The 14184-nt window shown below is 34.8% G+C and overlaps 1 protein-coding gene across 1 annotated transcript; it reads left to right on the top strand.

Annotated features, from left to right (window-relative positions):
* The first annotated feature begins 5447 nt into the window (after positions 1-5447).
* On the top strand, positions 5448-6678 carry LOC124820795 (thylakoid lumenal 17.9 kDa protein, chloroplast). The gene is made up of 3 exons (XM_047292560.2): positions 5448-5837; positions 5993-6107; positions 6261-6678. Exons 1-3 carry the CDS (start codon positions 5596-5598, stop codon positions 6549-6551), a joined length of 648 nt encoding a protein of 215 aa, XP_047148516.1. The 5' UTR covers positions 5448-5595; the 3' UTR covers positions 6552-6678.
* The last annotated feature ends 7506 nt before the right edge of the window (positions 6679-14184 follow it).

Below are 14184 nucleotides of genomic sequence, written 5' to 3'. Positions count from 1 at the left end.
GTGACATCTCGAAATCGGGGTGTTACATCACAAACTAATATCCTTTCCACCATCATGGGTCACCAAACATCACTTCTCACCCTCTACTAACACTTAAACAACATAATCAACTCAAGAGCACTGGACTTATGTCACAAAGTAACACATTTTGTCACTGGTCACCCAGGACACCACAGCTGGCTCCTACAGTGCAACTTTCAGTACAAAACACAGAATTCACTCGCGTAATCGTTTACCAGGCCACTGTAAACGATTACCACAGTGTTTTTTCCTTGCACAGCTATCAGCACTTCCCCTAACTTGCTCATCTCACAAACAATGATCATTTCCTCCATCATGGGGTCACGAAACATGACTTCCCAACCTCTACTCACATTTAAACACTATAATGAACTCAAGACCACTAGATTTATGTTACAAAGCAACCAGTTGTAATCGATTACTTTTTTGTTTTTTTCATCTACAACTTTCACAAGTTAAATTTACTTGTTAAACCATTGCCTTCATTTCAAATACTTATTAATATTGTGCGTTCCTTTTTCATCATAACACACACATCGTAACAAAAATTAAATTACACATGAAGTAATCATCGAACCTATCATCTTATTCCAATAACAATGTGTACATAGTGAAATTACATCTGTACATATATAAACATTATGCATTACAATCAAAATATGTACATATATAAACAATCCTACAACATTCCATATTCCACTAGCGTTTCCATTCTTCTAATATTGTCGTTGTTGAGGATCCACTCACATACATATTTCTTTCTAATCCCAAGCAAGTCCTCCTGAAACCAACATTTTGCACTTTAGAAATTAACACAAGCATCAATTTTAAGAAATAGTCAAAATGGTACTTACATTCGTATATTGAGGCATGCTTTTCCAGTTGTATTTTTTCTCTCCATCCCCATTTTCCATTGCTTTCAACATTATTACTCCACAATCATGTCTGAAAGAATACAACCACAACATATTCCAGTTCTCAAAACATACTCTGATGACAACACCAAATATTTCAAGAGTACAGTTATTACAACTTACAAGTTTGGTTGGGATGGGATATTTGCTTGTTGAACAGACAAAGGGTCAATACTACCTTCCTGTCTATTGAACAAGATGCAAAAAAATTGTTCAAGATTTTCAGCCTACCAATTAACAAATACAATAACAAGTTAAACAATACAGGGTTATATGACAATAAGCAATTTATTCTTCAATTAAAATTATGCAATCTTACAACAACTGTGTCAATCCTTTTTCGGTCACATTTATCACTTTCAAAGGTTACCTTGAGACCTTTGTCACATAGTTCACTTATGCTTAGGAGGTTGTGTTTGAGACCTTCAACATACAACACATCTTTGATTGTCAAGGTGTTTCCTCCGTCAATGTCTTTGGTTCCAATTATTTCCCCTTTGTTGTTATCCCCATATGTTACAAATCCTTGCTTTTTCTTCTCAAAAGAGATGAACCTCTTCTTGTCACCGGTCATGTGCCTTGAAAACCACTGTCAAGATACCACAATGACTTCTTTGAATTTGAAGGTTCCTACAAAACAAATTGAGCAAGAATTTAGGTCCTCAATCTCATTATGGGTCCTTGGGGTTAGTACATGCAAGCAAGCATCATTTCACAACTTTAACCCATGCATATTTTTCATTTGGAATTCCACAATGTTTAATGTTGCATTTGTTTGATGTATGACCATGCTTCATGCAATAAAAGCAACAAACATCATGCACCTTATTTTTCACAAAAGTCCCATTTTCAACCCAAACTCTATGAGTTCTCTTAACTTTAGACTTTTTATGATGATGCATGTTCTTATTATTAACATTGCTTCTTTAAAGTTAGTTTTAGCATATGAATTAGGCTTGGTTTCCTTTGCAAGTAAATTTTCAAGTATGTATATATCAAACATACTCTTACAAGATAAACATTCAACAAGTTGTTCGTTTGCATTAGATTCAGACAATTTTGTTTCAAGATTACTAACTTTATTTCTTAAAACTACTTCTTCATCTAATGCTTTTTCATATTTCAATTTCAATTCATTATGTTCTTTCTTTAATTTTTCATGTGCAGCATCAAGTTTTTCATATTCATTCATTAAATCAAAGAATTTTTTTGCAAATCTAATTCACTAGACTCAAAGCTAGAATCACTTACTTGACTTCCAGTATCTTCTGAGTCAACCATTAAACAAAGATTTTCTTCTTCATCTGATTCACTTGAGCTTGAAGAAGTAGAAGCGTTTTCTTCCCATGCTATGTAAGCTTTCTTCTTCTTGGGAAATTTTCTTTCTTTCTTTTCTTCACTTCATTTGTCTTTGGGACAGTCGGTCTTTACATGTCCTCTTTCTCCACATCCATAACACTTGATGCTTCATGGAGATCCTTGATTTTCTTTTCTTTCTCCTTGGTATTTATCCTTTCCTTTTGCTATTATAAATTTGCCAAATTTCTTTATCAGGAGGCTCATGTTTTCCTCATCATCAGAGTCATTATCGTCAGTTCTTCTTGAACTCTTTCCTTTGAAATTTCAGATTTAAAAGAAGGTTTTTCTCTTGCCTTGATCCTGTTCTGGAGTTGACCTTTTTAGCTCAAGCTCGTGCTCACGAAGCTTTCCAAAGAAAATCATCATTGACATTTGAGAGAGGTTTTGAGACTACGAGATCGTAGTCACCTTTGGTTGCCAAGAGTTGTCTAATGATTTCAGAATTTTTACATTTAATTCATCAGTGTCAAAAGTCTTACACAACCCTATCAAATAGTTTACAATATGAGTGAAGCACTTCTAGACATCAGAAATAGTTTCTCCAGGCTGCATTCTGAACATCTCATTCTCTTGGATGATCGTATTCTTCCTTACGCGTTTCACATCATCAGTACCCTCATGTGTGACTTTGAGGACTTCCCACATTTCCTATGTTGTCTTACAAACATAAATTCTATAGAACTCGTCAAGCACAACAGCAGATGAAATAATATTATGAGCCTTTATATCAAATTAGGCTCTTCTGTTTTTCTCAGCAGTCTAGTTAAAATATGGTTTTTCTACTTCTACACCATCAACCGTGCTTTTAGGAATGTAAGGACCATTTTGTACAATAATAATTTCCATTTTGACTTTCCAGAATGCGTAGTTATCACCGATAAAAAGTGGTGGTCTATTAATTGAGGCACCCTCGGCATATACTTTAGCATGATGATGACCGGCCATTTTCGAAAAATTTGAAAGAATATCAAAGCAAGCTTTGATACCAATTGTTGTCAAAACAATCGGTACCGTTTTTACACAGCAGAATAAAAATCAGAGTTACGATAAACGATTGTCAAAGCAGAGAGCTTGTTCGGTCAATTTAAAAATTTAGTTCCTTTAATTTTCTTATAAATGTTTTAGCAAACAGTTGATGTGCAGAAAATGTAAAGAGTGTAAGGAGTAGAAAAACTCACACATTAGATTTTTATACGGGTTCGAATCAACAAATTCTACGTCCAGTTGTTAATCACTATAAGGAGTGATTAACGATTTCACTAAAACAGTTTCACATATTACAATATGGTGAATGAAAAATAGAAACAACAAAATCTTCCTTCGACGAACGAACCGGAAGAAATGCAACAAGAAACTTCCTTCGACAAACGAACTGGAAGAGCTTCCTTCGACACACGAACTAGAAGCAACAGCTCTGTCAATGATAATTGATTATTGGAAGTAATAATCGATTATTCAAGTCTGTTACAAGGTTTTCAAAAGAGTGATAATCGATTATTTGCGAAACTTGAGTAGTTTTGAATCAGACCAGGATAATCAATTATTTCAAGCAATAATAGATTATTTGCACGAGCAATGATTTTTCAAAAGGGCTCGTGATAATCGATTATTACATCAAATAATTGATTATATACGCAGATGTCCTAATGACAAGAAATTTCTAAATGTTTACATGTTCAAAGTTATTCTTAATACATTTTTAGTCTACAAAAGTGTTTTTAAATAAATTACAACTTGATTCTTCGAGTTTTTCTCTTGTAGCATCATCAAAATCATTATCTTTAAAATATTAATGCACCTCATTTCTAACGTGGAGCTATTTTGGATGACTAGACAAGAATGAGCGAAATACTTTTGGATGGATTAGAGAAAAAACACGAATGAACAAAATGCTGAGAAGAAATACATACGACATATTGTGCTGAAGTAACTAGATTTTAAGTAATTTATGTCAATACAAGTTATACAATCCAAATATGGATTAATCTATCAGTACCCTGCGAGTTATGGGAGCTAACATACTATAATATCAGTTTGTCTCACACTTTTTCTTACGAGCCTAGAAACCATTCACATGACCATTCTTAATACTATTAATATTATATTGTACATGTCCTAAATCTATTTATTTTCTAATAATAATTTAAAAATTCATATTTAAGGACGTTAATGGAATAATATGAATAATATTCAAAATTAAATTGCATTAATCAATACTATGAAAAAAAAACTATAATAATAAAATATATGAAATTTTTATTATTATAATTATAAAATTAAATATAAATAATATTATAATTTTATTATAAATATTTTTTATTTATTTTATAGGTTTTTTATTTAAAAAGTTGTTGAGTTTTTAAAAAAAAATATTAATAAAGAAACAATATAAAATAATTATTTTACTTAAAGAATATTATTTCAAAAATAAAATTGAAAAAAACAAATATAAACAATAAAAAGAAAAATATCTTTATACAGGTAACTATATTAAATAATAGTTAATATTTTTGGATTGCCCTATTTTGTCCTGTTTTAATCATTATTTACTGCTCGTGTTATAATAGGTGTTATGAAAAAGGTTTTACAAGAAATATTATTTTAGTTCTCAAATATGTTAGTAATTTTATTCATAATAATATTAAATAAGAAATTAAAAATAAATTAATAATAGTAATCTGAATTTTATAAAATTATTTAATTTTTTATTAATAGTATTTTTATATATGATATTGAAAATTAAAATATTTTTTATCAAGTTTAATTATTTTATCTTATTGATCTTTAATTTGAAATATTTTAAATAACTTTGTATTATCTATTGGCATATATTAGTTTTTATAAAAGAAGGAAAAATACAAAAGAGAAAGAGTAATGTGTTCAGGTAGCTAAAAAAATAATATAATAAAGTTAAAAAAAAAGTAATGATTATTATGTTATGCAGCTTTTAAAAAAAATTATAATTAGATATTTTAATATATTGAGTTATTGTTTATAAAAGAATAAAATGAGAAGACGTTCCTATTACTTTCTTTTTTCATAAAATAAATAAAAATTAAATCATATAAAAATAGCGTTAAAAGGTGGTATATAAATAACAAAAGTTAGAACCAGACTTATCACTTGACAAATAAATGAAAAAAATAAATAAATAGTTGGCTCTTTCCGGAACTACCCTTCCCTAGAGCTGAACAAACGACTCAGCTAAAGGATGAACTTTCAAAGGCTAAAACAAATTATGGTGAATTGTTTGAAAAGTAAAACCAGAAAGAGTGATGGAGCAAAAGGGAGTCCATAAATCATGATTCTGATGAGTGTTCTTCCTCCTCTTGCTGTTCCTAAACTGAAAACTCAGATTCAAACTCCAAACCTTGCACTTGGAGATAGGGTCCTACCTAATCTCATCTCTTTGGCCCTTGCAGCAACCTTAGCCTCTCCTTTTCCTTCTCATGCAATCCCATCTCTCACTTCTCAATCCCCTCCACTCTCCCTCACCACTCCTTTCTCTCAATCCAAGAACTTGGAACTTGGACTAGAAAATGGGTATGTAAATATTCTTCATGCTTTCCCCCTTTTGCCTCACTTTGTAATGCATATCATACATTGCATATAATTGTTGTTTCTTATAGCAATGGATTGATTTCATGCTTCATAAATAATACCATGGTTTATTATCACCAATGTTTTCTGTCTTGCAGAAAAATTAGACCTTGTCCATCAATCAATCCTGGTTGCATATCAACAAATCCAAAGTCATCATCTTTTTCGTTTCCTTGGCTGATTCCTGCAAATTCCTTGGATGATGCTATTCAGGTCCTCACGAGTGTCCTACATATCCACCATCTTCATTTTGGCTGTTTATGACTTTTCTTGCTATGGTTGTTTGCATCTGAGTAAGGCACATATAGCCATTCCTTTAGTACATTTCCTTTTTGTCTAACTTATTTTTATTCATTCATTTTTCAGAAACTACGTGAAGCAATCCTAAAGACCCAGAAAAATGTGAAGTTCCAGCCTGTGGAAGATACCCCAGATGGTCAATATCTAGAGGCTGAAGTTGATGGAGGATTTGGTAGAGATGTTGTTGAGTTTCTGGTGAAAGGTGATGTGGTTGCTTACAGATGTGTGGCAATGAAAGTAACTTATGTGTACCCTTTCACTACTGCATTGGGAGATTCAAAGGGTCAAGAAGCAAGACTGAAACAAATTAATGATCAATTGGGATGGTATGCTCCAAGTTTTGATTCCATGGAATAGTTTTGTTTTCATGTTTTATTTGCTTTAGTGCTTTGACTAGTGCCAAGCAGAGAGTGCCTTCATGTTATATTTTGCCTATTATGTTCAACAGTCTCGGATTCATTCTATCTGTTAATAGTTTCTACAACTGTTCTTGTTAGAATATTCGAATTTCAAATTTTTATTTAAAAAACTAAGAATTCGAATTTTATGTTTCAATTGGGACGGCTTGATTTCAATCAAACCATTTTTTATGACCTAGGTTAAGATATGAACGATTTAACATTGTTTTTTCTATTAATGTTAATAAAGGTTTATTTGATTATTATCATTACTGTCATTTTTTTTAGTGTTATTTTCTAATTAATCTTAATTAGGACATTTTTATTAACATCAATAATACTTGTAGGTTGATGTCAAATAAAGTTGTTTTCAATCATAATATAGATTCAAGTTGTTTTTCAATAAATATTAAATTTTCTTAATTAATATTAATAAGATTATTTTTCAATTACTGTTAACTAGGATTCTGTGTTGACACTAAATAGACTATTTTGTATGAAAATCTCAGTTGGGTCATCATTTTTTCAACTGTCTCAATTAGGTCATACTTTTTGTAAAAATGAACACATTTTACCCTAATCATTAAGTGTTTTTTGACGGCGTTAAATATAGCTGACGTGTTTATGCTGACATATATTGTTTATTACGTAGAAATTTTATTTAAATTAAAGAATCATGAAATGGCTTATCAAAATTGAAGGTGTCAAAGAAGCTTCCAAAGCCCTTCACACCAGCACTGCCATTGACACGTTCCTCGACCTCGAAGCCAAGTCCCACGCCGTCTTCTCCTCCGACCCTAACCTCCGCAACCTCTCTCGCATCCTCTCCTCCCTCCCATCCCTAATCGATAAACTCCATAAACATAGTGGTTACTTCCCACGACCCCTCTTCCAACACTTACCAAAAATATTGTTGTTCTAGTGACCTGGTATTATATCCCAAAAAATTTTCCCTTGTTGCTGGTGGTGTTGGACCCTCTCCTTTCACCCAAGCTTTTCAGACAGCTTTGTTGAGAGAAAAATGCAGGGACGAATGATGAATGAATGAATGAATGGAGGAAGATGATGCTCTTCTGTTTTTTATTTCTTCGTGGATCGAATTGGTTCTCCAGGATATGAAACCCAAACCAATTAGCATTAATGATAAATCCAATTCGGGAAACTTTAACGTTTATGATAAAATTGGAAATTAAAATCCCAATTATGTTTCTGAAATTTAATCCTCCAGAAAATCTCTTTTAAGAACCCTAATTAAAATTTGAAATCTAAATTGGGAAAATTCCCAATTTGAAACCCTAATGCTCCTGAACCCTAAGGAAAATCCAATTTTCTGGTTTCTTCTTCTTCCTGGTTCACGTCGTGAAGGCACAGGCAGTGGCAGTTCGCACATCAGGTCTCGCCATTTTTGGTTGTCGCATTCTGTTTCTGCTCTTCTTCTCCTTCGGTGCACTGCTCAACCATGATAGATTTCATTCTCTCACAAATGGTGGCATAGCGGCAGCGATCGTTCGGTGCAGCATAGCGGCAACGATCGATGATGAAGGCGCGACGAGGAGGACTCGCTCAATGGTTTTTATCTTTTTAATTACCTAATCAATGGTATGCCTGCTAATGACTTGCGTCGGCGAAGCTCCGCCAACGAGGTCCATGGGAGAGTGAGTCCATTGAAGTGGGTGGTGAAGGGAATCTGACCAGATTTGGATGAGCCACGTCAAAAAACTCTTAATTTTAAAAAGAAAATTCCACGTAATAAAACACTTCTACATCAGCGTGCATAGGTCAGCAACTACTAACGCCGTCAGAGAGCACTTAACGGTTAGGATAAAATGTGTTCATTTTTACAAAAAATATGACCCAATTGAGACAGTTGAAAAAATGATGACTCAACTTAAATTTCCATACAAAAATTAGGACCAAGGAAGGGTTTAAACCTAAAAGAAAAACTAGTCCTTATTGATGTGAATTTTTTTGCTGTTGTTATGGTTGAAATTATTTATCCTCTGTTGGTGAGAGTTAGGTCTAGACTAATATTTATTAGAGTTTTTTTAACTAATCTCTACGGGACTATTCTTTAGAATATGTCAATCCATTTTTTTTTCGTTGAAGTTTTAATGATTACTCTTGTTAGAAAAACAAAATTCAATAAATTTAAATGGCTATATTTTGATACAAAAATTTCAAATTTTAATAATTTAAAAAATAAAATTTAAAACTTAGTCTATTAAATTGTTAAAAGTTATAAAATTCTTAACTTAAAAGCAAACTAAGTTTTTTTAAAATTTTGTATATAATTCAAAACATGGGGCAATAATTTTGCACGCTTTCCACGTGAGTGATGAAGAAAAATACAAAAGTTGAAAACATGGTCATATTAACAGTTGATATAGAATCTAGTTACAATATTATTTTTTATGTAGTTATGTTAGTAAGTGAGTTTATAATTAATTAAATTTTATAAAATTCATCTCTAATTTAACCTATGTTATGTTTGTTTATGTAATTGCATATGTCATTCCAACCTTTTTTGACGTTAAACAAAGTAAAAAAAAAATACATTATTAATACTTTGAATTATATAATAATACAATATATAATAGAATATAATTAAAAAATACACAAAAGGCATTATTTATTTATTTTTACGTTTATAACAACCATTTCTAAGGCAAAGGTCATCAGCGACAAACAATTTACAGATGGTATTATGACCGTCGATAAGCTGTCGGTAATAGGTCATTACCAACGGCTTCTGGCTCTTTCCAAGGGATTATGGCTTTCGGTAATGTCCTTCTTTTCTGTAGTGATACAAAAATATATAAACATATTATATACAGTATTCCATGTAAAAGTTTTCCATAAAGTATTTCAAAATTCAAGAAAAATATTAAGATTAGTAAAAGATATATTTTTCTATAAATATCTTTACAACTATGTAGGTCATAATGTATCTTTTAGTAACATAAGTGAGGAGAAAAATAGAGAAAAAGCAATTTATGAGCTTAAATCGTTTAACCGCGAGTAAAAATCTCATGAGTTCACAAATTGATTTATATTGTTGTAATTCTCTTTACGAGAGTTTATTCAATCTGTATTTATCAGTGTTTGTAAGTTTAAGTTAAATTTGTGTATAGTCAGGTTAGGTTAGGGAATCATGAGTTGTTGATAATATTTAGATGCTAAGAGTGACTAATAATACTCAACCAGGAGTGGTGTAAAAATATTCAACCAGGAGTGGGTAAACTAGGTCTAGATAGTTGTATAGGGGTACATCCTAGAGAGGTTAAACTCGGTATAATCAAGTTGACTAGAAAAGCAAGAGTGATACTAATACTCGTTGTAACCAATAGTGGTTTATAATACTCGGACTATTTGTGATGACTAGGAGACCAGGAGTGGGTTAAACTCATGTAATATTGATAAGATTAATGGAACCCCTTAAGAGTTCTTGAGGGAGAAATAGACATAGGTCAAGTTTGAGTTAATCAATACAAACGTTGTACCTTATTGTTTTTTTGTTTAGAAACTATTGTAAATTTTCTGTCATTGTTTGAAAACATTCTTATCTACATATCTTATAAACTCAATATCTATACATATTACATCTTTATATACTCTCACCACAAGTCATTAGATGTTGCATTGCGAAAATATTTTGAAACTATTATTCACCTCCCTTAGCATTTTCCTATGTACTTCAGAAAAAGGCTATATAAAGAGGACTCACAAAAGAGAAGAAAAATATAAGAAATAAGAAAAAAAAACAAAAGAAAAGAGATTAATTCTTTGAATCATTACGCTACTGCTCTACCTCCAACTTTATATAATCTAAAGTCTTTCGTTCAAAGAGAAAGAACCTTTACAAGCTTTCAGAAGTACATTGTATTATTTGTATATCCTCTTGTCAATACTGAATTTCGTCCGGATCGGTTTTTGGACTTTACCGTAGACTGTTCTCTTTTGTTTTATTATTTCCCCTTTTTATTATTATTTTTATTATTTTATTATTTTCGTTTTATTGTTTATTTATTTATTTTCTTATTAGTTTATTTGTGTCTTTAGTTTTTGTTTTTTTTTAGTTTTTACCTTTTTATTTTATTAAAAAAAAAAAAAAAGAATTAGGAAAAGGGGACGTTTTGTCTTTAGCAAAAGATACGAGAAAAGAGAGAATGTTTTGGGTTTGGGGGACAAGAAAAAAGAGCAGGGTATGTGTTGGAGGGGGAGGCAGAAACGGTTTTCTGCAGAGTGTGCGGGTGGCAGATACGTTTTGGAGCCTACATGGCATATGCACGGTTTGGTATACGGAGGGGGAGGGTAGCACAGAAAAGCGGAGAGAAAGGGGAGAGAGCCTTCAGAAAAAAGGATCATTAATTCCTAGTGAGAGCTCCAGGGGACCTTCATCTTCACTGGATCATCATCCATTGCCGAGAAGGAGACATTGGCACCTGCAAAGAGAAACAAGAGACACCATTCAACAAGGAAAGGGAAGAAGAAGCCAGTCAAAAGGGAAAGGAGAGATTCATTGGAGGCGCAAGGTTGGCAGTAGCAATCGGATCTTCAAGAGGTAAGGAACTCCTTCACTGGTTCATATTGTCATATATACTGGGATAAGCACACCTCGCTCACACCCTGTCCATATAAGCTGGTGGCATAGTATGTCATTTTATGCTTGATTTTGCTCTGTTTGAGTATGATATTATGGTGTGAATGTTTTCCTTTCTCTGGTCCAACGCATAAGCACACTTCCACTTTAATCTGAAACATGCTTGATTCATTCCTTGATTCCTATTCCATCTTTGCCGCCAAAATCATCGCCATCTCCATTTTCATCCTTCTTGATACACCTATTCACAGTTCCCCTGCATTAAAAAACAACAACAAAACAATGATCAAAACAATTTCTTATACTTGATCCGAACCTACCCATTCACCATTCACGGATTATGTACGTTTCTTCTCTGATCTGCTTTGTATCATCCTCAAATCCCACATTTCCCCTTACTATACTCCCTGCAATTATACCTCAGTAGCTACTACACGACGCATCCCCTCCTTCATAATCCCATTGTTGCCTTCCTGCCATTATCACATAAGTGGTTTCCTTCTCTTTTGTTCCATCCAAACCTGCAAGGAGAAAGTCACAAAACCAGAGATAGCCAAGCCGCCATAAATTCTACAATTTCAATCCGGCTGATCCAATCACCAAAACAGTAGCTTCAACATCTTTCCCACGCGAGAATTGACTCAGCCACCGTGAATCTCCCTCCCCGTTCCCCATTCAAACCGCAAGACCATCTTTTTCCTACAACCTCCACCACCGAGTGCAACAGCCACTTCAAACTAATCACCACCGTGAAATCCCCAGCACCACCATTCACCATCACAAAACCCTTCTTCTCCTCTCTTTTCTCCCATCCTCAGAACCCAATCATCCTTCCCCCCACTCACAACACAGTCATCAACAAAACCCATTACACCACACCTCAATCCCAAACTTTTTCGGCATAACCATCGGTAGTGGTAGGTCCAACCGTGGTGGCGGTGGCTCTATCGAGGGCAGCGACGGCATGGCACAGGAACGCTAGAGTTCCTCCGTCGTGCGCGACGAGGAGAAGAGAGGGAAAGAGACCGGAAGCAACTCGCGGCGGCCGGTTTTGGCTGGAGGCGGTCACGGTGGCCAGTTCAGAGTGTAGCGGCGTCGACGTCGTAGTGCGTGGAGGAGCAACTCCTTTTGGTCAGAGAGAAGGAGACATTGGTCTCATCTGAGAGAAACGGCGTGAGTGAGTGATTGAGAATGGGAAGGCAGAACCCCTAGGGGAATTCTAGGTTAGAAATCACCCGGGTGGGCCAAGCCCATAGTGAACGCACGTTTTTCGGCCCATTTTTCCGAACGTGCGTCATATCACCCAACGAACGCTCGTCCATAATGAGCGTTCGTCATCACGCCTCATCCCCCAACGAACGCTCGTCCCCCAACGAGCGCTCGTCGACCAGCCTCCTCTTCTCAGCGTCCGTTCGCACATCACCAAATGAGCGCTCGTCATCTGCCCTTCTGTACTCAACGTACGTTCGTCATATCACCCAACGAACGCTCGTCCATAATGAGCGTTCGTCATCACGCCTCATCTTCCCAACGAACGCTCGTCCACAACGAGCGCTCGTCTTTCGGCCTCTTTCCCAACGTCCATTCAACCTTCACACCAACGGACGCTCGTTATCCAAAAGAACGAGCGCTCGTTAACCTTAAGCTTTTCTCGACTGACCATTCAACCTTCACACCAACGGACGCTCGTTATCCAAAAGAACGAGCGCTCGTTAACCTTAAGCTTTTCTCGACTGACCATTCAACCTTCTCACCAACGGACGCTCGTTATCCAAAAGAACGAGCGCTCGTTAACCTTAAGCTTTTCTCGACTGACCATTCAACCTTCTCACCAACGGACGCTCGTTATCCAAAAGAACGAGCGCTCGTTAACCTTAAGCTTTTCTCGACTGACCATTCAACCTTCTCACGAACGAGCGCTCGTTAACCTTGAACCTTTTCGACCGTGCGCGTTCGTTTTCTCCCCTTTCAAACGTTCTTCCCGTATCCTACACGACCGTTCGCCATCAACTGTGCATGCAACCGTTCATGAACGTTCGTCCTCCACCATTCGTACTTTGCTTTTTCGAACGTTCGTCCATACTGATCTTTGGGACGTTCGGTCATACAAAGAGTCAACTGTTCGGTCATAATGTTTTAATGAACGTTCGGTCTTCATGTGAACGTCCGGTTTTGTGTTAGTGAACGTTCGGTCATGTTATGTTAACGTTCGGTTTTGTTTTGTGTTAGTGAACGTTCGGTCGTGTAATGTGTTAGTAAGCGTTCAGTTTGTATTGTTTAATAAGCGTTCGGTCTTCGTTTGAACGTTCGGTCTCAATGACGTTTGTCTCCAAGCGTTCGGTTTTAATCTTTCGTTCAGGAAGCAAATAGCGCTCGCACAGGTCACTCCTTATTCTGGCGCTCGTCCTAATCACTCTTCTTCTGCCGCTCGTCCAATTCATGTCTTCCACGGACCGCTCGTTAACCAAGCTTTTCGACTGACCGTTCGAATTTTATCTATTTTGGCACCCCATTTTGTTGTTTTTATTTACTATTTATTTATTTATTTGCCTTTTTATTCATCTTATTTCATTTCATTTTTATTTTATTTATTTCTTTTAAATATCCACTTATTTCAAAATATATATACAATAATTTTACTTATAAAAAAATAAAATTAACAGAAATATTTTAAAAGGTTTAGGCACATGTGTGATCGCACGCATCGTCCTTGTGCTGAAAACCTTTTCTCTTTCTTAATTAAAATTCCAAAAATATGTTTTAAAGGTTTAGGCACATGTGTGATCGCACGCATCGTCCTTGTGCTGAAAACCTTTTCTCTTTCTTAATTAAAATTCCAAAAATATGTTTTAAAGGCTTAGGCACATGTGTGATCGCACGCATCGTCCTTGTGCTGAAAACCTTTTCTCTTTCTTAATTAAAATTCCAAAAATACGTTTTAAAGGTTTAGGCACATGTGTGATCGCACGCATCGTCCTTGTGCTGAAAACCT

This window comes from Vigna umbellata, chromosome 2 (assembly GCF_029865625.1).
Source record: "Vigna umbellata cultivar VRB3 chromosome 2, Vumbellata_1.0, whole genome shotgun sequence".
In the NCBI taxonomy this organism is placed as follows: Eukaryota; Viridiplantae; Streptophyta; class Magnoliopsida; order Fabales; family Fabaceae; genus Vigna; species Vigna umbellata.
Note: the sequence above shows the minus strand (reverse complement) of the source record. Positions and strands in the feature narration are given on the sequence as shown.

What these genes read in the sequence shown, in the direction of transcription:
- LOC124820795 (XM_047292560.2), top strand. Translation starts at nt 5,596, where the DNA reads ATGATTCTGATGAGTGTTCTTCCTCCTCTTGCTGTTCCTAAACTGAAA. An exon ending in GAACTTGGACTAGAAAATGG is followed by an intron (nt 5,838 to 5,992) that starts GTATGTAAATAT and finishes TCTGTCTTGCAG; the next exon opens with AAAAATTAGACCTTGTCCAT. An exon ending in CCTTGGATGATGCTATTCAG is followed by an intron (nt 6,108 to 6,260) that starts GTCCTCACGAGT and finishes TTCATTTTTCAG; the next exon opens with AAACTACGTGAAGCAATCCT.